Source organism: Mastacembelus armatus, chromosome 12 (assembly GCF_900324485.2).
Source record: "Mastacembelus armatus chromosome 12, fMasArm1.2, whole genome shotgun sequence".
Lineage (NCBI taxonomy): Eukaryota > Metazoa > Chordata > Actinopteri > Synbranchiformes > Mastacembelidae > Mastacembelus > Mastacembelus armatus.
The window spans coordinates 5,991,851-6,018,004 of record NC_046644.1 but is presented as its reverse complement, the minus strand read 5'-3'; the positions used below and the strand labels follow the sequence as shown (position 1 = coordinate 6,018,004).

At 39.6% G+C, this 26,154-nt stretch overlaps 1 protein-coding gene across 1 annotated transcript; it reads right to left on the bottom strand.

Moving 5' to 3' along the window:
- Nucleotides 1–286: 286 nt before the first annotated feature.
- Nucleotides 287–25,539, bottom strand: niban2a (niban apoptosis regulator 2a). The gene is made up of 14 exons (XM_026297155.2): nucleotides 25,234–25,539; nucleotides 20,212–20,342; nucleotides 18,567–18,695; nucleotides 18,377–18,482; nucleotides 17,983–18,150; nucleotides 9,002–9,117; nucleotides 6,621–6,725; nucleotides 6,361–6,523; nucleotides 4,961–5,148; nucleotides 4,334–4,489; nucleotides 3,958–4,071; nucleotides 3,388–3,495; nucleotides 2,991–3,102; nucleotides 287–2,855 (listed from the first exon to the last, which is right to left on the bottom strand). The coding sequence occupies exons 1-14, from the start codon at nucleotides 25,286–25,288 to the stop codon at nucleotides 1,990–1,992; spliced, it is 2,517 nt and encodes an 838-aa protein (XP_026152940.1). The 5' UTR covers nucleotides 25,289–25,539; the 3' UTR covers nucleotides 287–1,989.
- Between the last annotated feature and the right edge of the window lie 615 nt (nucleotides 25,540–26,154).

Sequence of the window (26,154 nt, the reverse complement as noted above, 5' to 3'; positions counted from 1 at the left end):
TGCATTGTTTTAATATTTAAGGATGTTTATGCACCTCACAGATAGGCTTTATAATAAATAAAAAGAAGAAGACGACAGTCAGTGGTCCTGTGCAGGAAGTTGTGGGTCTTATGTAAGAATAGGAAGGCAGCAAACTCAAAATGTGCCTTGGATCAGTAAGATGAGCTGGTTTCACAATAGGACACTGACTCACAAAACTGAAACGAGACAAGACAAGACTTTCTTCTCAACATTTGACATTAAGTTGCAGCTTGGCCTTCAGAAGTGAACAATTTTAACCTTTAGAATGTGTCATGCAAGCAACAAAAATGTGATTACATTGTATTTTACCCCTTCTAAAATTTCATAGGTTTTCCCCTAAAAAAAGCTGTAAAGAAATGTAGAGAAATGTTCCTGGAAAGGACTTCGTTATTTGGTAGTAAATCTAAAAATGAAGCAAAAAACTATATGTTTATACTCAACTCAATCCATACTTTATTGTACTGGGTTGTTGTTTTTTTTCTGAGGGTTTATAGATACAATGTGCCACCTGCAGGCTGTAAAGTCATCTAAGGAAATTTTATCATAACAAATAATTAATTCAAATTAAATGCTAAACTAGCAAAAATGTGAAGTTTTTAAACAGCCAAGTATACACCTATACTTTCCACAAATTCACAAAATACTATTAAAATATACAAACTCCTTTCCAGCTAACTTGGCAAGTGACGCCCTTACAACAAAGTATCTACATTAAGCCACATTTGGGCTGTGGGTTTGATAAACAGTTACAGGCTAATAGTTACAGTTTTATCAAACTTTCAGTTTTATGGAACATGTATAACATCTTTGTCCCATTTCTTGTTTTACACTGACACGAGATTGTTTCCCACAAAGATAAATATCAGTTATACTGTTGTACTATGAGTTTATTTTTTTACATCAGTTCATACTGATCCCATAAAACTGCTGAATTAAATAAAAAACAAAGGGATCACTGCCATGTTTGAATAAATGTACTTAAGCTGAGAATATGTGATAAAACATAACTAAAATCCAGCGTTCATTATGGATCTCAGGATTTCTCAATTACAGATTCGTCCTCCAAGTTAAAAAAAATAACAAAAAACTGTGTCTTGGTCATCTACACCAGCAAAGGTCAAAAGAAACAATGGGCTAGGGTCATTTTGCCACAAGGACGTCAACATCTTGCTTTCAAAGTCACTGTGGAAATAATAATCATTCCCTTACAGTTGAAACATTAAGGCCATTTGGAAATACAAGAAATGCCTACAAAGTAAACTAATTACATTTTAAAAAATACATTTTACAAAAATAGATAGCAGTATTTGAAATAAAATGTAATCAAAATAAACATATCAATACAGGCATAACACCTACAGGTTGATTATAGCACTCCCCGCTGTCCAGGTACAGGCTGTGATCATTAGAGATGAATCCCTTCATCTGCAGCACTGTTAAAGCTATTGGCTGTACTGATCATATAACTGATATATATCAAGAAAAATATAGGCCTGATTTCCTTGTGCAGATATTACTGATTAACATAATTTGAAAGCCTAAATAACTTAAATGTAGTTGTAACTTTGTGTTTATCTTTATTTAGCATTTTTAAAGAAGTGGATTCACTTTCAAATCCCTGATCCATCGTAGGGGCCCAGACTAAGGGTCCTTCTAATGGACCCTTAGTCTGGGTTCTCAGTTTACTGGTATAATACAAAAGGATATGTTGAATTCAGTGTCATGTACACAACATGAAGAAAAACTTGCAGTCATAAGCTGCAGACAGGGGAACCACTCACCAGAGAAATGTCTCAGAAAAGTCTAGGGGAGGATGGGAGAGCTGATTTTGCAGAGTGCAGTGTCAACAACAATAAAGAAAAGGCAACATTTTGAATTAAACCAATAAATACAGTCTAAATCCATTCCACTTCCAATCCCATTATATGTGATGCACATTATCTCTGCTTTTCTCAGAGGATTGTCTTCCTACGGTAAAATCACTTCCACATCTGCCAGGTCGATGACTTTGTCCTCTCCATTCAGACTGTGTGTGGCTGACTGAGGCTCACCCCCATCCAGCTCCTCATTGCATGGTGACTGGAAACCACTGTCATCATGCGAGCTGGAGTCTGTAGCCATTGGTGGCAGTGGTGAAAACTGAGAATCAGATTTTTCTGCAGAGACCTCTGCATTCCTTGCAACGGCTGCTTTTTCCTGATGCCCTTGATCAACTTCCTGCTTCTTGCCTTCTTTGAGCTGCTGGAGTAGGGACAGTGGAGACGTCTTGTCTCGTACAGACTGCCTCGGAACATTCTCCACCACTGTAGTGACAGATGTAACCTCCTCCTGGACCCCATCCTCCATGATAATGGTGCCAGTAGTCATCTCCGTCCCATTGGCCAGTTTGCTCTCCTTTTCCTCTGAAAGTGGCAGTACCACCTCCATCACTGGATTGATCAGGTCCCTGATTTCATCCACACTATCAGGAGACTTTGGATCCTCATGAATGGGAAGGTCCTCCTCGTCCTCCTCATGGATCTCCTGTTTGCCCTCAGACACCTCTGCATCCTCCTCAGGGATAAGCTCCACACCCGGCACCTCCAGACAGGACTCATAGGGCAGAGGAACCCCTTCCAGCTGGATCATAGACACCACCTGTTTGCGTTTTCTCCCAGAACCCCTTTCTGCTGAAGCACCACCAGCACTGCCCTGTGGCTCATCACCTCCAAATTTGTTGGTCCAATCCACTGAGGGAGTTTCTCCGAGCAGGTGCAAGTTGGGGTCACTGTTGTTTAGAATGATGCTGTCCCTGTAGAGGTTGTGTTTCCTCTGGACAGCTGCCTCCTTCACGGCTGATGAAAAGAGAATCAGTCAATGTGTTAGCAAGTCAGTTTGGTAATGCACTTTTCTGATATATATTTGCAAATTACTACTACTATTGGCATGCTGACATTATTTTCTAAATCTTCACATTTATTGGCCCTCACCCATCATTATGTCCTTGGAGACAGATTGCAGCACCACCTCCTCAAACATGTTTTCCACCAGGAGGAAATGGGAGAAATCCTCAAAGATGAGCTCCTTGAAATGAGGCAGCTCCTGGAGAAGAAGGGGACAGAGATGAGCTTTATAAAGCTTTCACCATTCAGTACCTATTTCAACTAATTATATTTAACACTTCTGATCCCTTAAGTTAGCATTCATCCCTAGTGATCCTTGCATGTGTTTTTCACTATCATAAGGTATCTGAATCAAACCCAGACTCATCTGCTGGCCAGGGAAGTGTGCTAATTAAAGGAAACAGAAACAAACCCTTTTTTTATGTTATCCAATATATAAATATAGATTCAGAAAAAGACGAAGTCTGTGTGCGGTGCCACTTACGGGTGAGCAGGATGGCGAGAGACGCTGCAGCATGTATGGGATGATGATCTGTAACAGAGCCTCTCTGAAGAACTTCTTGCGCACTGTGCTGCTGTCATAATCATATTTCTGACAAAGACCAGAGAGACATGTATAGCTCAAAGAATTGTAGCTTCGTCTACTTCTCACAAATATTATTTAGTAATTAAGCACCAGATGAGTTGTTTTTATTATTTTTTTTATTTCTTTGAAAAGCTCAAGCCATGTAGCAACATCTTTTTCATCAATAAGAACCAGCTTATCCTGAAAGATCTATATTAAAAACTTTTTTTTACACTGTAAGCACCACAAATGAAATGTTTTTGACCTCATAGTGTTAAACCAGATACCACTAAGGTTAACTGAAAAATATGTTCTTTGGGCTAAACTGATATTATTTAGAAATATACTTTCTCAAATGTGCAGTAAAGATAATAGTGAAAACATTTTCTCAATATTGTCATTCTACTTTATCCTGTCATCCTTTCACCCATCTCTCCATCTGTCTGTCTACTAAAGTGTGTTACTTGCGCTTTTCAAATTTTGTTTTACCTTGAGAACCCGGTCCTGGCATCGCTGGATAGTCTTGCACGTGTCATTTTCTCCCTGGGGCTCCAAAGATTGGTGAAGAAGCTGCTCAAATGTGTACACCGCATTGTCCATTTGCTGTCAAAATAAAAGCAAGGTATAAGTTATGCTATACAAGAAACAGATGAATGTTGGGTGTAAACAATGGCTCAGCTCCATCTCATAAATCTTTCTAATTGTAATACTCTTTTTGTCCAGCAGGTGGAAGTAGAGACTTCACCACAGGCAAGAGGTCTGTGTTATCATGCTAGAAATTAGGGAGTGTTTTCAGGCATCCTGACAATGCTTTGGTATGGGCTGATTCTCTCTATTATAAGAGAGAAGGACTGTGACACCCCACCTCACTCATGAGGATCTGAGCCCTGTTGACGAACACGCAGGGACTGGAGACGTCGAACCTCTGCTGCAGTCCCTCCAGATTGAGTTGCTCCACCTTCTCATAGCAGCTCTGCATCTTCACTGGGTGGAAGGCAAGCATGGACAGCCTCTCCATGTTCTGTGGGGGCGACCGATAGAGGAAGGCAACAGTGATCAAGGTGGTATGAGCATAATCCAAGCAGAATTTCAACCACACACAAAGAAGCCTTGTGTTGATTGTTCAGGATCACTGAGGGCAGCTGAGGACACACCCTGACTTCTAATTAAAGAGCAGTGCTAACTTGATCAAGGCTTCCACAAACACATACAATTGAATAATGTCAAAAAAAACAACAACAGAAGTTAGACAATACTCCACACATGCATACATTAAGAAACTAACCCTATTCTCTAACTCAATTTTAGTCTTAACTGACGTATATACACTACAATTAAAGCTAGGTAACTCATATACAGCTAAGTGAGGTTTCTGTCTGTTATTTTCCTTGGTCATATTACTATGAACTATGTTAACACCAAAATCCTTGCACAATTGAATGCACATAAAGAAAGATTATAGAGACGATCCCAGCCACAAGCTTTGACTCACCTCTCCAAGTTTTTCCTTGCCCCCTGCATTGAGTGAGTTTTTGCTGAGCTCCACCAGCTCCCTGAAGAAAACATCCCTGACCTCAGAGAAACCTCTGCTGGTGGGCTCCATCAGGGCCTCCAGGATGGAACTAATGTAGGGCTGCACACTGGTCCGTAGAAGCTGTTCCGCCTTGGGCAGCACCAGAGCTGTACGCCGACATATTCAAACATATTGATGATTAGCTATTTCAGCCTGTAAACACATAATACACTACAGATGGTGTTTTAAAGCTCAAAGTATTAAGAAAAATAAAGCTATGGCCCTGACAGTGCACAAACCGCCAAAAAAGTCATCACAATGCTCAATGTGCTGTTGAAAACTGAAATGGTTGAAATGGTTGGTATGCATGCAATGACATTTAAGTAAACATGTATTGTTTGTATGGAAGCCCTGAAGCTTTCATTTTCACCCAGCTCTCAGATACACTCCTTGGTTAGAAATGTACCGTCTATGCACAAATTAAAATCCACAGCCAAGTCTTCACTTCTCAAATTTCTGCATTACCCTTATGTAACGTGAACCTTGTCTTATACAGTTGACTTGTAGCTTCAAGCCTTATCTGTGGGATGAAGTCAGAAATGGTCCATACAGTGCAGGCACTGGAATGCAGTTCTCCTACTTTAGCTCAGTGGGAAACAGCGCACATGAAAAAAATGAGTGACCTGTGCCAAGTTTTGAATAGGAGGCTGACAAACTTGCCCCTCACAGGGTGGATGCTGTGGTGCCGTAAAAGCCAGCTAATCGCACATAATGATCAAGGGAAATAAAAGGAATAAAAGGAAGGAAGTAACAGACATAAAGACTAAAGAAAAAGCTGTGATGAGAAAGTGCAGAGAGTAAAACAAAAGAAGGAAAATGTCAGATATGGAAGGAGGTTCCAGAAGAAAGGCCCTTATTCTGTTATGCAGTAACCAAACTGCTCACTTTGTTGTGCCAATTATCCTGAACCAGAGAAACCACAGCTACATCTCATAAGGCAAACAATGAAACATGTGCTTGAAGTCGGCAAGATTATTTTACCGGACACAGCACACATCAAGTGAACCAAGGCATTGTTGGTCATGTGCAGGGGGGCGCACTAAGGTGGTCTTCTGTTAAAAGTAGAATAAAACATGCTATATATGTTCCTCATGTTGCTTAATAAGGGATATTCATTCTCCCAGCAGAACCTTTGTTGCTGCAAACTGCAAACCCTTTCCCACCAGTCTAACTGTATAACAACTCACTAGAAATGTCTCTTTTAAGTGACACAATTAAACATTAGCTGATGGTTTGTCAAATTTAAGATTACTCTTTAAAACAAAAAAAAAAAAGGGATTTACTTTGAAAAATCATGTAACATGTAGGTCTTCAGTCACCTCGTATCTTGCTGATGACATGTTCCTTAGATGTGATGATCTGGTCCATGTCGGTTCGCAGTCTTGCATCCAGTGGAGCTTTTTTGGCCTCGCAGGCTTCAACTAGTGCTCTATACTGGCCGGTGGTCTGAGACAACACCTGCCTGTACACTGCATCAGAGATCTGGAAAAGAGAACCGTCCAAGAAGCTAATTGGTTTGGACTTGTTTGATTTGGTGCTGTGTTTGTGCATTGCATTGTACAGTATTGTGCAAACTTACCAACATCCAATCCTTCTGCCTCTGCTGCATTTTCCCCTTCAGACGTGGACCAATCATATTTCTTAGGTCAGCGTGAAGAGTCTCCATCACAAGATTAGCTAAAATCTGTACATGCACATGCAACACATTTATTTGCAACTTCAACATAGGCTACTTGATATTCAAATATGCTTATTTAAAAAAAAAAGATCCTACTTGGCTTTCAGTGCATAAAAATAAAGGCTGTTGTTCATACTGTGAGTTTCTACAACCTTTTTTTAAAAGTTACTGGATGTTGTAGTTACTATGGCAGCATCATGAATGAAGGTTTTCTATACTAGAGTTGTAGTGAAAAAACAAACAAACAACCAAAATACTCCACCCAAAGAAAAACAAAAATAAACCTTAAAAAAGTGCAGCTTTTCCTGTGTGGTTACATGGAAACAGTACAGTGGTGTGGCTGAGCTGGTCCAGAGGCCCGCAGGCTGGTTTTAATGCTACTGCTCTCAATACACACATATCAGCTCCAGCACCTCCATGAGGTTTTAACTAATTAAATATTTGGTGAAGTGTATTGCTGGGCAATGAATAACTGTGACAAAAGCAAAGAAGTGTTTTTTTTTTCATCCAGACAGAGAACAACAAACAAAGAGTACATTGTATAGCCTGTGTGTCTAAAAGCTTGTTGGTCTGGAAGTACTAAATGAAACTGTGTTCTCTCTGCATTACTGGATCACTGAACTGGTGGATGCTCCATGATAACTCATACACCAGGGTATTTTATGGCTCAGTGGACGGGTATGTAAAATGTAAAAAATTCAACTTCTTTAAGTCTCCAATCTGCAGTTTTATTATAAATGTTATTTACTGATTAGTTAATCAGTTTTTAATCAGTTTTCTAAATAAAGCTGACTAAAAGGTGGATCTGACATGGACTCTAACCTGCTAGCAAAACATTAGTCCATAGTGTGGATACAGTTGTTTGTCAGATTTATTTGATAATAATAACTAAAAGTAAATGCTTACAGAGTGATGAAGAGTGATAATACATTTTATAAAGGCTAATAATTATTAATAATAATAATAATACATATTTGGACACAAAGGGTCTGAAAAGCACTGGTTTTGAAAAAGCAGACTGTAGCTGACTCTGGCGAGGTTAGCGTTAGCTTAGCTTAGCTTAGCTTAGTTACATTGTACTTCCGTTTACTGTCGTTACCGCAGCATTTATAGTAAGGCCTGCCTGCTAAGAGTCTGACCATGTTTCTCTGGGATTGGTTTGTAGAAGAAATCGTTATATTGCGTTCTTGTACTTGTACTAGCTAGCAGCCAAGCTACGAGCTAAGATAAGAGATATGCTAGGAGCTAAACTAGGAGCTACACTTAACCCAGGTAGGTGTCAGCAGCTTCTGCTAACCTAACTTTGCAATCCACTAACCTGCAGGCCTTAGCTTTGTGAAGCTGGTCTTTGTGTTTATTATTTCACATTTGTTTACGCCCCTTAACCTAGAACGCCATAGGTATTGTTTTTTGTTTCGATGTTTTTTTGTTTTGTGTTGTCTCTTGCTTCAATGCAAGCCTGGTCTTAAGCCAAGGGTAATAATTCACTTTAATAATAATGGCAATAATAATAATGATAATAATAATAACATTATTTATAAAGCACTTTTCAAACATAGTACAAAGTGCTGTACAAAAAGTAAAAGGACAAAGAGAAAAATAAATAAATAAATAGATAATAGTACGCTAAATACCCAACCTACTCCTATATTATCATGTTTTAATGTTACCCACTGGTAACTGTCAACACTATAGTTTATTGTAGTTTTAATATGTCTATATAATGTTCAGGAAAGCAGAAGGAACCTGGGGTACTGACAGGGAACTATGACCCTCTAGTCGGTGACTGAAAGGGTCTTATTCAAAGAGGAGACCCCAGTCAACAGTGTTTATGTGTGTGTGTGTGTGTGTGTGTGTGTAGGTGGGTGTGTGCTTGTGCACATGTTGGTATGTTGAAGGGTGGGGTCTTGTTGCTGGCTGTGTCATTGAAGGTCTTGTATAGGTGCATTCTTGTAGTGTGAGGAGAGTGTGTGTGGTGTAGTGTTTTCTTGAGCTACATTCATTGAGGAAAAACATTTCTGTGGCCTCACCAGAGACTGGACTATAGCCCTGGAAAAGCTCTTTTAATGGTTATTTTTATGGCAAAACATGTCAGCCTGCCCAAGACGGAAACATAATGTGAGACAGGGGCTGGATCCTCTGAAGGGGGCAGCGCTCAAGAACAGGTCCTTTAGAAACTTGGAGGCAGGTCTCAAATGTCTACCCACTATAAATGCAGTTTTTAGAGGACCAAGCCTACGAAGTGGGAAATAGATGTATTGTGATTAATCTGAGAACCTGACCTGGGAGGGTGCTCCGCACATCATGTCCCAGGTCCCATAATGTCCTTTGGCTTGTCTGTGAAGTCTCACAGCGTCAGTGAAGGCTGGTGTCTGAACAGTGCTGTCCTCTGACAGACCTGTTGGGACAGGAAAGAGTAGATGCTTGGTAACTTTAGACAAAGACCCCTTTATCTCTTCTTCCAAAAGTCTCCACAGCAAGATGGTAGGATTATTTTTTTTAAACATTTTCTTTGTATTGAAGTCAGGTATCACAATATTCAGTAATGACTAAAGGACTTTTTTCTGGATGAGTTACTTGGGTGCTGAGATGCTTCACTGACTTCTATAATATCCCACACTAACAACAGTTTCCATAACATCTGAGTCACCTCTGTGGGATGGTCTGACAGTATAATTTTGGCCAGCGTTGCATTCAGCCACTATCACACGCAGCTGTGTCATCCTTGAAAACAGGAAGAGCGGGCCTGTTGGAGGACAGATTTCTGGTTGCTGTGGCTACTGCCATGTCAGTTGACAGAACAATAGAGGCAGCTCACAAAGCACATGGCAACATGCATGTGTTTTTAGGAAGTTAGTTCTTGTTTTGTTGTGTTTAAAGGATAAAAATACATCACTAGCTAAAGGGCTGTGTCTCTCCCTGCTGTATAGGTCCTCTCCAGGCCACAGTGCTGAGAGACACTGGGTGCTGAAAGTCATACACCCACTTACAAGAGTGTATAAAAAGGTGTATGGAATAAAACATAACTATAATTAGCAGGTCGTCCTTCGAAGCTCTTCCTTTACATAAATGTGACTGCTACTTTGGCCGTGTGTTCCCCTGTGGCAGCAAGAAAGAGGTCTGTCCTTCTGATGCAGAAATGTTAAATTAAAGGAGAGATTTGCTGTTTTTCACCCGTGCCCTTACTGAAATGTTGTTCACCATTATAGCCAACACTATAGTACAATTTCAAATATAGCAGCAAAACATTCAACATTATAAAGCTTACCCCAAGGCTGCAGCTTTTACTGGGCCAAAAACACTGTATACTTCTATGTACTTTCAATTTGCAGAGGTGGAAGAAATATTTTGATCCTTTAGTATCTATACTTGGTTATCTCCTTAGAGTTGGTACATCTCTAAGGAGATGACCAGGCCAAACACAACTACAGACATGTTTATATGTTTGGTCATGCTGTTGCTCTTGAGATCCCAACAAATGAGATGACAGAAATACATGAAAAGCAAGTACTGCATTTTGCATGCATGAATGGGTGGTTTAATCAGAGCACACCAGGCCATTAATCTGTAAGTGAAGTCTCCCATGTTCAGACCCCAGTGTGCATGTTTTTATTGCCTCAGTGGCTAGTTGTTTTGTCTGTGACTGTAAGTCTGTGACTCAGAGGAGGCTGACAAAGACAGGATGTGAACAAGGAGTGACGTGGAGAGCCAGAACCAGACAGGAAGTCATCTCTGCCCCCTTCCTCACTAACTCTGCACTGCTATTAGGTGTTAGCTTGTTTTGAAAATAGGTTTTCATGAGAGTTCATTGAAAGTGCAGTGGGAAAACAACGGCACAGACAGCTGCAAAGTTGGAATCATTCATCAGCCATTGGCGGTCAAATACAGTGAAAAGTGTCTGAGAGACACAGCAAGTCAACATATGGTTTACTATTAGACCCACAACTGGTAATGTGCATCTCAATGGCAACCACATTGCCTGTTAATGGCCACTCGATGCTGGCTCCAAAATAAGAGCATTTAGTGAAATGGAAAACTCCCAATTTCTGTTCTATTCAGAATTCAATTCATCTACTGTGCTTTTTGGTTGTGATTCAGGAAGGTAACAGTTCCATTAAGAAAATATATGGGCTTTCACACAAGTGAATAACATGAACCTGTGGTGGTTGCTGCTTGCACCTCTTACCACAGCTCCACACAGTATATACCCTTTGCCCATGTTTGAATTGGCTATGTCCCATTTCACTGTGCTGGCGTTCTCTATGTTACATAACAGCAAGGCCAGGAGAGCCTGCTTAAAAATACACAAGGTGGCAGGTATAACATGGTAAGACTTTTAGCATGGGCTACAGCCAACTTTTTTCTGCACTGTTGGACAGTTCAGCATAATAATACAGATGTTCATTTATCTCCTTTAGCTCTTAAAGCTTTCTCAAATGGCTGGAGATTTTATTGTTAGCTAGCTAGTTACACTGGTAACAGGAACATAGCTCTTGCAATGTAAAAAGGTGATGATTGACTGCTGAAGAACTGTACTGTAGTTCACAATCTCCTGCTATGGGTGTGACAGGAAGTTTTGAGAAAAGGCTGAGAATGAACAATTGGGCTACAACATTTGATCTCTGTGGTTGCTGTTTTCATTTGACTTACAATCTAAGTCTCTGCCTGATTTATTGGATGGTGTAGTTTAACTCTTCTACATTCTCAGCTTTTGGCACATTTAAGGAGAAATTATCTCTTGGTGCCATCAGAAATAGAGAAGTATTTTTTAATGATCTGCCAGGCCTGCAAATCCCAACACATTCCCTATGTGTCTGAACCAAGCTAGATCAAGGGGCAGATTACAGTTTCTCTGCACTCTGTTTGTAATGTGTATAAATAGCACATGTGGTAACACTTACTACGGTCTTTATTTGAGGCATTTCCCTTCATGCCCTGTGCACCACGATCTGGTTGGTGAAATTTTAACTGCATTTGTAGATGCATTCCCAGCCCTTCTTATCCACAAGTGTGTGCATGAGTCTCTACGTTTGAGGTATATGTAATCTTAAAATCCGGATCTCCCCATATGGTGTAGCCCTGTTAAGAACCAAGCCCACTGTAGAGAAAACACTGCACACACTGCACACCTAACATGCGTTTTTAGCAGATACCTTTCAGTAGCACCAAAAAACACAGTGCTGAAGAATCCATACTGGTCTATTGATATATACTGGTAATGACACCAAAGGGAAGATAAATCTCAGCATTTTGAGCCATATAACATGCTGAAGAGCACACTGCTCAGGCCATAAACTGTGGTTGAAATGTTCTTTTGGCATCCTGTGAATGTGCTCATCGCAGGTCTCTTCCTTCTGAGGGCAGTTAGTTTGAGGTCTGTGGATCAAAGCAGATGGCTGGTGACTGGTTTTAAAGGCTGTGGGGGTGGAGAGCCAGCATGATTGATGGTACTCCAGTGGAGCAGCAGCAGCAGCAGCAGCTTGGAGCAGTCTTTTACTACTAATATGATGCCCTGCAGCCAGCATCAGGCTGGCAAAAAGTGAAGGCATCTTTAAGACTGCAATGAATTATTATTTTCTTTATCAATTAATCTCTTTATTTTTTTTTAATTAAGAGAAGAATTATCAAAAAAGATCATGCTCTCTTATGGCTTGTTTTGCTTGGCCAAAAGTTGAAAATCATTGTAAAAATGTATAGAGCAGTGGTCGCCAACCCTTCGATTTTGATCGACAGGTCGATCTTTGTGCCATTCAAAGTCGATCTTTAAGCGTCAAAAACTATTTACTATGTTTCACCAATCAGAGCACTGTTGCAAATATGTTTGCCACAAGACCAATATTCCATTTAACTGATCGGTTCGATGATGTGCCAATCAACTTTTCAGCACTACGCCACGAATTTTACCAGAAGAAGAGAAGAGCCTGGTTTTGCCTGCTGTCAGTAGTTCATGCCTTAATGTTTTTTTTAGGTACAGTGGGATTTTTCATTGCCATGGTTTTCATTGTGTTGATTGCCTACATCTAAAATGTTTTCAAATCTTGTGACTGGAAGCCAATAGAAACTGAGGAGATTCATATTTTATACAAGTTTTAGATACTGTTTTCTATATTTGTACATCGGTTGTCACATTTGTGGTCAAAATGTTTTGCTAGTAAAAAGATAAAGCATTCTTTCACAATTGATCTTCTGTATGGGATTTAATTTTTTTAAACTACTTAAAGGTACAGTAGATCTTTGCTTTTTGTCTGACATGAAACGTGATCTTGGCTGAGAAAAGGTTGGTGACCACTGGTATAGAGGATGAATGGACGATTATGGAAATTCTTTGGTCCATGAATAATAGACTAGATGAATAATAGACATAGAATTTGATGATTACACATAACCTTTTGAGTGGCCTGCAGCTGAGTGCCTACTGGGTCCACTCATAAGAACATTTTACTCCTCAGGTTAGAGGGACATTGTAACTCAGCTCTAATGAGATCTGTAACAGTCATCTACTGTAAAGTCAAGCATCCAAAGCAGTCAGATCCATTTTAAATACTTCTTCACCTTCATCACAGCACCTCTGTCACTTACAGCATGTTTGAAGTGTAAATAAAGCTGAAACGTTTGAAACTTTACAACCCAAAATGTGTTTTATAAGATTCCATTAGATTTTGAAGATTATCCTGGCTTGACTTCAAACATAAGCATCAATGAAGTTTGGAGATGCAGGAGATTTTAAAACAGATTAGTGAGGAAGCAGGGAGACAAAACCTGCCACATTATCCAACCATTATCATGTTGTTTTCCCAGGTATAAAGCTGAATCGAAACATCCCCAGACCACAGTAACATGTTACAAATTTTCTGTATTCACCTGAAATGAATTCAACATGACTGCAAATCCATTGAGAGGCTGGATATTTAGTTTTTTTCTGGTTTGATTCATGTTGACCAGTCAGCTGAGTTGCAGCTTTGTTTTGAAACCTGAAACCTGTTACCTGATCTGATTAACAGGACACTTTGCAAGTTGTCCTGTTAACACGATGCAAAGCAGTAGCTGCTCATTTTATTGCCGAGATAAACATAAAACAGCAGGAGCTTATCCTCAGTGTGTCAGTGGGAACATTTAACCTGAGGTTGTCCCTTATCAAAGTCAGGTGAATAGGTTTAGTGTTCAGCTGAGGAACTGTTTTGCATGAAGCTTCTGTGATGCTGCCAGGTAATCCTTTATGGGCACTGAAGATTTTCTGTACCATGACTGACACTTTGTCCAATTCAGAAATGCTTTAGTGGTGAATCACCCACTGATCACCTATAGAAATCATTGGCAGAGCCTCAGATACTTTCAATGATCTTGACATTTTCCCCTTCCATTTACTACATTACTTAAAAACCTACTCCAGCACACTCACAGAAACACATTTGTATACCATTTGTAATGCTGGCATGCACAGTTGATAAAATGTGTGTGTATAAGCCCAGTGAGTCAGGACAGAGGTCAAGCTGTGAGACCATTTATTGCCTTGGTGAAAAGTCTTTTACCAATTTTTGATTTTCCATAAAACACTGACAAGATAGAGGTCAGTACAGGGTAAATACATGAATTCCAGCAGCAGCACAGACTCTGTATTTTACAGCGTATTTCTGGAGCCCTACCTCACAGCCCTGGCAGGGACTCAGCATGTCTGAACAGGCATGTAGAGGGGTGAAGATTGGTTTTATGGCCAAAGAAACATGTGCACTGTGGGCTGAAGTTGTTTTTCACTTACATGGTTTTAGGCAAAACTAACACAGAATGTTTGTAGGACTTCCACTGAATGTTTTCAAACTAATACTGATAAGAGATACCTGCTACCATTGTCATGTGGTTAAGCAGAACGCTTTGAATTCATGTAACACAGACAGTTGGCATAATAGATGGCTAAGTGAAAAACAACGCTAAATCAGGTTAAGCAACTTTGTCAGCTTGGTGATGAGCTTAAAACCGTGTGTTTATTCATTCAATACATGGTATGATGTTAAACAGAATTATTCATAATACAGGGTTGTTTAGGCTTTAGCTCAGTTTTATTTAGACAAACTGTAGTGCACAGGTACTTGCATCTTTTTGCTGGCATGGAGTGACCTAATGCAGCTGACTTTTACAAAGATTCTTTATGCACGATGCTCCACTGAAACAATCTAAAATACAATTACAGCTAATTTAGCCATACATTACTGTAGCTTTCTATAAATGTATTTGTTTATTTATACTATACATATCCGCAGTTACGCACAGGTATTATACTCAGGGTATCTAGCTAAAGCCAGTTTGCAGCTCTCACCTCAGAAAAAGAGCTGCTGGAGCCTGAAAGCTTAAGCAAAACAAATGGCATTGTCTCATTAGACGTGCACACCCACAGGCGTGTAAAACCACATGCTTGCGTACATATGTGTGTTAAATTTGGGAATGTGATGTTAGAGTTTTGTCGCTAAAATGTTTTAAGATTTAGTTTTCTCAAAGTTAAATGATGTGATTGTTTGAATGTTCTTAAAATAACTTAAGAGACAGGATCTGACTAATGATTACAGGCTTTGATTTATTTATAATGTAGAGAGGGTATATTTGTATATAATTAGGTGCCACATTTAGGAAGGGAATTGTTTGCAGCAAATATAACAATGTGGATTTATTTAAAAGAATCTCACATTCAAAGATCGCTTCAATAGAGAAAAAGTGAAACAAATATTCCCAATAAATTTGAGTATTACGTTTTTGGTAATTAAAACTTCATTGATCTTTATTGCTCTTAATTTGTTTATAATTAAGACCTATCTACATTTGCTCTGTAGACTCAAACAACAGCACCTGCATTTACAGCCAACAGGATCCAAACAACACTGCTGACATTCGCTGTAGCTGCCATATTCAGTAGATTTTTATCTCAGCTTCTCAACTCCTCATTCTGATTCCCACTGTTTCAGGTTTTAGTAAAGCACGCTGAATTTGAACTTACACATTCACATACATGTGCATGCATGCACTTAACCACAGAAATTTAAATTGACACTCCTCAAATAAAAGCAGTGAATAGGCTTCCTACACTGTGCTGCAAAATTTAAATATACCTGCTATTTAAAACCTGTAGTTAGCACACCATATGAACAAAGTCTGGAAGCAGGCCTCTTTTGCACAAAGCCCAGAGGTTTCAGTCAGAGTTGTCTTGTCTAGCTTTAGACCACGTAGGCCGAACTATGGACTGAACCATAAGGAGACAACCTGGCCTGCAGAGGACTTCCTGTTTACATCACCAGCTGTTTCTGCCCTTACTGTCACATCACGAAGCGCGGCTCCTGTCACCTAGCAACCTTGACAGCTGTAGGTGGACCATAGTTAGACACCTGTACTGGGAAAATTTATCACTAATGTTGGAGCCAGAAAATTAGATGCTATTGTTTCTTTTATTTTTATTATATTCTGTCAGAGGAAAATGAGCTGCTTCACCACTGGCTTGAGCTTCTCAGGATCCCTTGTTTTCAAAAATGTGTATAATTATCTGTTTGATTAAACTGAGACGCATTACTTACATTTAAAAGCGAATTTGAGCTCAACCAGATCCACATATTCGGCACTTGCATCAAACGTAATATTTGCTTTTTGTTGCCCTAGTGAAAAGGATATCATGATAAGTTGGGCTGCGAAGGACAGAATAATTGAGGGAGCATTTCTGGGCTGCATTTGATGCAGCCTTCGAAATGAAACAGCCCTGTCGCGACACTGTGATGCACTCAATCAATGTAGCCTCTGAAGGATGCAGCCCCTGAATTGAGAAACACTTGCACATGTTTGCACATCCTCTGGCTTACGTTCTCTGTCTGAACACAATAACACAAGTCAAACCATCACAAGAAGAAACCCTATTTGCAGATCAGAAGTAGTTCTCCACCCTGGTAAAACAAACATCCTTTATGTGCAGCAAAATGCACCACAGTATCCTCTAAAATAGCAACAATTCAAAAATAAAAGCCAGTGTTCAAATAATGGCAACAAATAAGTATATAGAGTGAAAAACAATATGTAATTAAAAGGGAAAATCAGCAGCCAATCAACACTGTTTCTCAAACTTTGAAAATACAGCATGCAATAGGATTAGGGCTCTTCTATAAGCGCTCAGATCAGAGCAAAGTCTCTTTTTTTTCAGTTTATTTAATGCAAGATGGTCAGAGTCAGCTAAACATCCTGAGTCAAAACCACAACCGTCATGAGTCAAGGTGGCTTGTAGCCCCCTCATCTACGTTTACATGACTAAACTTCTTGCAACAAATAACCTCTGCACATGTAACAGCGGAGATGCAGTCCACACGTTTACTGAGAAAAGATGCAAATGCAAAGCATGTTCTTGGAATTTTAACAGTCGATATTTGATTGTTTTTTTTTTAATTAATCCCTACATGTGAAGAGTTTGTGTTTCAGTATTTTTTCACCACAGCTGCTGCTTTTCCCTTAGTAGTATAGTGTAATTTTACCATGATGTTCAAAAACCCCTATGAATAGAGTAAGACCAGAAATTAGAAATAAAAGTTTATCTATGATAGTCAGTTTTCTCAAATAAAAGTCTCATCTCATTCTGTTAATAGTCCAGGCCAGCTCTTTGCTAATGAAATTGTCTGTTCGAGCTGTAAAATCTACAACAGTCGTAGCTTTGACCTCATGATGTCAACATGACACAACATGTGACAATGTTACCAAGACCGAACTTAAAAAAACAAATATACGTCATTCCTGTAGAATTTCAGCAGCCACCTCACTTAGATGGCATGTAAAGGCTTCTCACGGTGACACACTCACACACACCCTTGTCTGATCCACCAAACAAAAGTGAAGGCAGTGAGAAACATTAATTGTCCTGGGTGGAGCAGAGAGACAGATAACCTGCTGCTGTTAAAGTACTATTTGGACGACTGAATTCATCAAATTACTGACAGTGTGAATACTGCACTTATCACAGTGAGTGCATAAATGAGTGTATAAAAAGATAGTTGTTGATAGTTGACAGAGATTTTATGAGTGCAAACATAACAACCCCACCCCACGAAAAAATTCAACTACATTTTACTTTAACTTCTGATGAAGTAACATTCATACTAGCAGAATGTGCATTAAATATTATTATAATATGAATATTTTACTCTTTTTGCCATTTCAAAATAAGGGGACTGTAGCAATGTGGACCTTTCTAGTGGTAGTATTGTCATTGTCATTGTGTGCAGTCATGTGTATGTGTTTATTCTGTTACCATTGTTACTGTGTCTGACGCAGTCCTGCAGTACCGCATGCCACTTCTTCTGCTCCTTCTCTGTCAATACACAGAAGTAGTGGTGGCGGGCGTATGGGTGCCACAGGATGAGAGGGAACGGGGTCGCACACTTGATAATTGGATTACTCCCCACTTTACCTTTGATACCTACAATATGTGACATAACAGAATGAGGAATGGAAGGCAAACATTTTACAGAAAGTGCAGGAAATGATGACTACAATGAGGAAAGAGAGAGATGGACTAATGTAGCAGTAAAGAAAAAAAAAAGAAAAGAAAAAAGTTATTCTGCCCATAATATATTTCTAACAAATTGAAAAATGACCTCATTAAATTAAATTAGTGGATTTTCTCTGTTATGGTCCTACAGTACCTGGCAGGCTGGTATTAATCAGCTCTATGTACTCCTCCATTGATGTCAGGGCCTTGTACCCTGCACAGTTGATGGTTACCTTTGGGTGAAGTCCCCGTTCGTGTGCCTGTTAGAGAGCCAATTTGTTTTAACACAAGTACACATTTGACTGAATTGGACAGCAGTCTAGTCAAGTAAGACGTTCACTCACTGTTTTGCTCTCATAGAGGTTGATAGTGTAACTGTCTGGCACAGACACAAAGCGGTTCCTCCACTTACGATTCTCCTCCAGGTACTGAAACAGACTCCCTGAGAAGATTGACCTACCAGCCAGGGGGTCCTGAAAAATGACAGAGACACTCAGTACTAAAGTTTCATGCATTGTCCATTTTAATGCATTATTGTATCGCATGATACAGAGCATAATTAGGTGTGGCGATTCATTAAAATTCATCATTCATTTAGTTCGGACTGAGATTTTTCCGTAACCATGTAAGAGGGTTGAAGCTTATTTATTGTTTCCAGACATGCTGGAGTGGAGATTTTTTTTTTTTTAACCAAAAAACACACAAATGTTTACACTCAGATACACACCACCCACTTTATTTTCAGATTTCCTGTCTTAGATCTAATAATCCTGTAATTCACAGCGCTCAGAGGGGAAGGAAAGAACGAAGCAAACAGGGGGGAATGAAGGGGAGCTGAAACAGGAAGCAGAGGTGCTTGTGTTTGCCAACAGAGTGGCTGAAGTTTGTTTGCTGCAAAATGTTAAATTATATGTGGATTTACCACTTTTGCACCTAAAAGTTTGTTTTTTTCTGATACAGCAATACACTGATCAGACAGAAATATTCGAGTGTTAATCTACAGTGTCCATGGTGCAAATACTATATTTATATTACAAATCCCATATATTTAGACCATATTTTAATACATTTTGTAAATGATCAGTGTAAAACAAATAATTAACACATTAGAGAAAAGACCATTTGTATTTATAGGAATAAGTTTGCATGGTCTTTTGTATAATTTGATACAGTAGCTGCTTCACTATAAAGAAATACCAGACTTCTGAACAACATCTTTGTTTATGTGTGAAATGTGCTCCACTTTGACAAACACTGACAAAAGTGCTTCACTATATTCAATAAGCAATAAAATGAAAAACCAGAGCTGGAGCAGAGGGCTCACTTGCTATGTACTATACTGGTAAATATCCCCCAAGAATGAGCTCATTCATACATTTTGCATAACATCCAGCCCTGTCTGTCCAACAGAATCCCACATCGATGTCAGTTTTATGATAGACACCAATATCTTGTGAATTTTGTTCAACAAAAATGTCATGTGAATGTAAACAGAAAGGATGCCAAGGGCGTTAGAAGGCAATTTTAGTTGCAAATGTTTTTGCAAATGTGATCATGGAAATATTTTTTCATTGCTTTATTTGCAAATGGCCTGGCAATAAGGCAAACAAGAACATTTCTGAATGACAGACAGGTTTATCCATAACATGATGCATGAATATATTGGAAATATTACATGGCAAGAGCATAGGAGTTACTTGTATACATTATATTATTATTATTATTATATAATTATATAATGAATAATTATTATAATTAATAATAGTTCTGAAGACATTGTCAGTGACTTGGTGACATGGTTCCTCCACTTTAGCTAACTTGTTTATTTTCCAGTTTTATGTGGGACATCCTAACAAGTATGCTTTCATGAATGACAAAGACATTTCAGAGATATTATCATTAATCCAGTCACAGATGTCTGTAGTCTGCGGTCTGTGTTTTTTGTTGAGCAGGTTTGAACATCTCTTTTAAAACAGACAATGGACTTGCCTTTCTGTGAAGCAGCTGTGACTGCGTCCCTCCTCCTCCTTCTATCTCAAAACGAACACTGTTGAAGAGAGCGACTGCATACTGCTGCTCGTACATCGCACTGAACTCCTTCATCACATTTCTGGTCCGAGCTGCAGGAGTCCACACACAGACGAGATCAGGACACATGCATACTACATAGATTCATTATTACAAGAACAACACATGCTGTATTGTATTTCTAGAGCAATTTGGCTAAAATACAGAAGCCAAGGTCTTTTATGTTCCACATTTTTCTTTAACTGCAGTGGACCTTTTTGAAAAATTCAGGGAAGCAAAAAGATGAAGAAAGCTTAAATTAAAAAATAATACTTAATACTGATTTAAGTCAGAAAATTACAAATCAAACACTAATGCATTGATAGAGTATTCAAAGACATACTGTCTTTTTGAAATGGAAGCCTTAACTTTCACTGCTGCTATCAGGTCTTTATGAAAAGTGCAATATAATAAAATTTAAAATGCAAATCTTAAATAGCATGTACAGAGAGATACAGTGAACATTTACAATTTACAATTTTTGCACACTTATTACAACTTCAAAACCCCATTTACATTGTTTCTACATTTGATGTATTCAGACGCTTTATTGTGATTCTCTAAGTTGCGGTCAGACCCATGCGGTTTGTTTTAATTGTCTATATAAAGTCAAACAGTTCAGTTGCATGACAGAACAAAAACATGACAAAGACATGAAGTCCAATGAGCTTTTTGTAATAGCTCTGTGATAAAAGTGTAGTGAGGTATAGATCTAGGAATAGCTATAAAACAATTTCTAAAGCTCTGAGTGTTCCCAGAAGCATAGTGGACTTAATAATTGTAAAATGGTAAAATGCCCTGACATCAATGGAGTTTTGAACTATCAGGACTCCTCCTAGAGTTGGCTCTCTGGCCAAGTTCAAATCCAATCAAACTCAATTTGAGAAGATGTGCCAGGAGGAATAGGATGAACTGTCCAAGTCTCTCAGTGTGGAAAGCTTTTAGTGATCTACTCAAGAGGCTGCAATTGCTGCCAATCCCAGTTGGTAATGGGTTAGAGGCGGGGTACACCCTAGATAGACAATCAGACTAACACAGGCCTGGCACAATGAGGCAAACACTCACATTCACACCTACAGGCAATTTAGGGTCACCAATTATACTAATCCAGACCTGCATGTGTTTGGACTGTAGGAAGCTGGAAACTGTAAAACCCACATATGACAGAGAACATGAACACTCTACACCATAAGACCCTACAGTCTGTCATGTCACCCTTTTATATGCTCAGTGATTAGCAAAACTGGAAATAATTGTTAGATGAAAAAACAATCTCCCAGTGAAGATCAGTTAAGATGAATCATTCTTTTCCTGTATTGCACAGGTCCTTTCCACTGCTTGACTCAGCATTTCTTTCCCACCACAACCCCTCCCTGCCAGCAGCAACATAATGAATAGTCTAAGAACCCGACAGAGGGGACATTTCCCATGTTCCAATGCTGGAAACAGAGAGAGTTTGCGATCCTATCAGCGTGTTTGGCTCAGTCAGCAGACAGGGTTCACTATGATCTGTTTATGGAACGGATAGCACAGGAAGGAGGGAGCCGGCCTTCAGTAGGAGAGGAGGAAGGAAAGAGCTGACAGGACTGGACAGACAGGGAGAGAATGTGGAGGAGACAGGCCACAGGAATACAAAAGTGTATGAGAAAACACCGTGTCATAGCAGATAGAGATGGGTGGACAGGTTAGAAGATAGTGAAGCAGCCGACACTGAAACTAATGGTGACTCAGTGTTCGTCCTGAATGCAGTGGTTATTAAGACTGGGTATCAAACTGTAAAACCTGCTCGGTACAAACTTGAGTTTCCAAACGGTCAAGTATGCAGTGTTGCTGCTGAATGTCTGGCCGGACTTGTAGTTTTGTTTATCTTTACTCAAACTGCTCCTGACATAAATCTAAAGTCTTTTTGGCGTGGATGCTTGTGTTTAGACATTAACATTTGAGAACATTGGCTTTTTTCCTTAAATTAAATGTAAATGTAATGAAATTCTCAAAATGGGCTACTGAAAATTGTATTGTTTTGGTATTGATACCAATTAATTATTATGAATGGGCTTCATCTGGGAGCAGAAGGATAGATACCTGTTAGATTATAACATTGCCTTTTGAAATGTACGTAGAGCTCTGGATCTCGGTCTGATTTCAGCCTTCATTATATTGTGTAAAGTTCCACTAGATAACTGGTGCTGGTTAACTGGGTCTGCACTTCAAACATGAATAGAGTCGGTACTTTCCAATGGTGATTTTCTTGTGCCAAAGTCAGCAAACTGGGAAACTGCACATGGACAGTCTTTTAGGTAGTTGAAAGTGGGAAAGTAAGAACAATGACAGCTTCATAAAACACACGCTGTTTTAATTTCTATAGGCATGCCAAAAGGTTCTGTTAAATCTCTTCTTCCACCTGTCACTTGTTCTCCTTTTGTGCTACTGACATACTATAGCCACAGTGACATTATTGACATGGTTCCTCCACCCTAACTTAGGAATTCCTGAAATCATTATAACTATAACGTCAACATTACCTCAATCCCAGATTTATGCTATCCTCCCCAACCCTGCACTCACATGTAGAAGAAGCGAGCAGAAGCAGGTATTTTATTGGCTTGACAACATGTGTAGAAAGGTGCAGACTGCAGAGCCTGTCTCGTCATTACAAACTAAAAATTAGCTAAAGCAAGGATTTTTTTTTTTATATACATTGTAGTGATCTATTCATAAGTGATATAAATGAATAAGATAATAAATGAAGCAAAATTTAAAGACGGTCCACCAAATAGTTGTTGTATGTCAATAAAAAGCATGTCTAAATTTTACAGTAGTGGATACATATTATTAGAATTTAGACAGACAATACTAACTAACTGTTTCAGCAAACACTGATAAAACCCTGACTGAGGAAGCCCAGAGTTGACTTCAGCTACACAAACTGCGATCCATCTCACGGTTATGTGTGTGCGTGTGTGTGCGTGCTTGTGTGTGTGTGCATACTGTGTCTCACAGTTGAGGAGATCATTTTGTCAGAATGTGCTTAAGCAGCGATGATGAAGAAATTACCTCGTTGGGAGGCACGCACTCCAAACATGACTCCCAATGCAGAAACACTGAGTGGCAGTCACACACACAAAGTGCACACCCAGCCCAAAGTTAAGACTCTACAAACAAAAGCCTTTTCAAAGCTACACTAATGTTCACTTATAACTTATAGTTTAAACAACATGCTACACATACCTCTGTACAGTACATGAGAAAATGAAAGCAAATAATTTATAGTGAGAAGGGTAAAAAGGCTTTAGAGAGAGGGTGTGTGAGAGCCAGACTGAATATTCAGGTATTAATCTAGTGGCATGTTTCTACTTGCTTTAACTTCACTCCACTTCACTCGTTTTCTCCTCTCACTTATTTCTTCATTTATGTTATTTTTTCACCATCATACTTTGAGTCATAAACACGTGTCCCAAATAGGCCAACTCCTTTTTTTTTTTAACAACGCAGGTTAACTGATGAAACCTGAGCCAGCTCAAGTCGCTCTGTGAAGGTTGTGAAGTGCTGTTGAAAGCTTAAAAAAAGTCAGTGAACCCTTTGACATAACTTTTTCACACATACTGTTCCCACCTCAGTTAACATCACACAGAGCATGTGTTTGCAGCTCATTGTAAGTCTGACAGTAGGTTGAGTACAGTAATTATTAGAGGCCTCTCCCTTTCTTAAGTGAGGATGACCTCATATATAGGGCAGTGGCATCACTGCAGTATAGCACCCAACATAATTTTCATTCTCTGTGAAATACTTTTCAAGAATACATCTGTAACTAAATCTGAAAAACATCAGAAATATATAAATGACCTTTAGACGCACCCATTGCGCAGTTTGACATCTTCAAATTGCTTTTTGAGCACCAGTAATAAACTTACAGCACAGATGTAAACAGAAAAAGAATCATATTCACTATCTCCAGCTATTTATACATATTTTATAACTATACTAACTAAAAAGTGTCTGGAAAGAACATAATCTTTGGTTCTTGGAAGTCTGCCTGTCAGTACACACACACAGCACAACTGTCCTGAAGCTGCAGAAGGACAGCTGTTGGGAAGCATGTCAGCCCAAATATAAAAAGAAGAAGGTCTTTGCCCTCTTCCCTAACTGTTTTGATCCTTGGCTGCATCATCAAATAGTCTTAGAATTTCAAATGAGCATCCACACGTCCATGGGAGTGCTTCAGCCTCTGCACTGTTCCTCTGCTTCCCTCTGATCCTGTGCCTTGTTGAAATAATCACGCATAATTCACAGTGGGAGGCTGGAGCAGTCTGAGACTTAAATAGCAGTCAGTCCAAAACTTATACAAACATGCTCCCCTTTAGGGAACCTACTTATTATCTCTATAGAAATAGGTCTGCAGCACAGCTGAGATTCAGGGGAGCTCTTCTGGTGGAGTAGAGCAACAGTGCACACAGAAAAGAGAAGCTTTGTCCTAAAATGAAGCAGGGAAAACCTCATGCTTTTTGAGCTGGATCAGCTCCGTGCAGTTATCACAAAATGGAAAAGTTGGTCTGCAGGCGTCAGTTGTGATGCAGGGAGGCTTTAATGGATTTCTTTCTGCAGGTCAGTTTGATAGTTCAGCTTAGTTTCAGGACAGATTCATGTGAGAAAGACAAAAAATCTGATATAACAGTTTCATGACTTCTCAGCACAGGTATTTGGAACAATGGATTAAAGACTAAAGACCTGTAGACAGTCCAAATCCTGAATTCTTTAATAGCAGGGTGATGAAACCCTTACTGCTGGTCAAAAAAAAAACTCCACAAACTTTAATGAAAACCTTCACTGGTGTTTGGATATTAACAGACGTTTAACAGACTAGATAACAGGCTACAGTTTGGTCTGTGGGAAACTGTCTGCATTTGTGTTTATCTTGAGTTGCAGCTCCAGGCACTTCTTTCTTACCAGTAATCATCTCCCGCCTGCTCTCATCCAGGTGAGAGGAAACCACGTCCCCCATGGTTGCAAGCGAGCTTAGAGCAGATCCTCAAAGACCCCGGCTGGTTACAGGCTGTCCTCCAGATGAAAATCGGCGTTGGTGATATTTCCAGCAGTTGTAAATATCCGAGCAGAGGCGCTTGGGTCAATTGCTTAACTTTCCCCGGTGAGAGACGCACGGCTCTGGCGCTGCTGCGCGTCTGCTGTCCCGCTTTCTTCACTAAAGGAGGAGGAGGAGGAGGAGGAGGACCGAGGAGGAGGACCGAGGCGAGGTAGCAACTCCGCACCGGTGTGGAGGAGGTGAACGCAGGTCTGTTTCAGTGTGTTAGGACACACCCTCTGGAAGTCATCACTAGTCCAACGTGTTCAGTCGGCCCTGCCAAGGGTGTGGCCACAGCCATGAGCTTAACAGAATAACAATATTCAATATTTGCTGCGTATGAGTGTGACTTGATTCAGCGCAGCCAGAGTTAATTCGGTCTGAAATGTATGACTTATGAAAATGACATTTAAGACACGAACCCTGTGGTGTTAAGAAACCCTTCTTTAACGACGTGGTTTTGGTTGAAATGGTTTTCCATTGTGGATTTAATTCATTTTAAAACTGGGGCCAGGACAGAATAGGATCTGCCCTGTGAGGGGAAAGGTTTTTCCATGATGCCCAGTTTCGGGGGTTTTCTTAAATAAAGATATATTCTGCCCCCTTGTGGAGAGTTTATCTCTCGACAGTTTAATGTTGAGGCGGGCCTGGATCCACCGCACACATCCCGCATCACACAACCTGCCACAGAAACGCAACTAGTCGCTTGAATTTTCGGTAATAGATGAGACTCACAGTGAAGAGATAGAAACAATAATGTCAAACTCACCAAATATCCTCATAATATT

Excerpts from the sequence above, each read along its gene's own strand:
- niban2a (XM_026297155.2), bottom strand. The coding sequence starts at position 25,288 with ATGGGGGACGTGGTTTCCTCTCACCTGGATGAGAGCAGGCGGGAGATG. Across the intron at positions 6,726-9,001 it reads TGTGCGGAGCACCCTCCCAG|ATTTTAGCTAATCTTGTGAT; the intron begins GTCAGGTTCTCA and ends GTGCATGTACAG. Across the intron at positions 3,496-3,957 it reads GCCAGGACCGGGTTCTCAAG|AAATATGATTATGACAGCAG; the intron begins GTAAAACAAAAT and ends GGTCTTTGTCAG.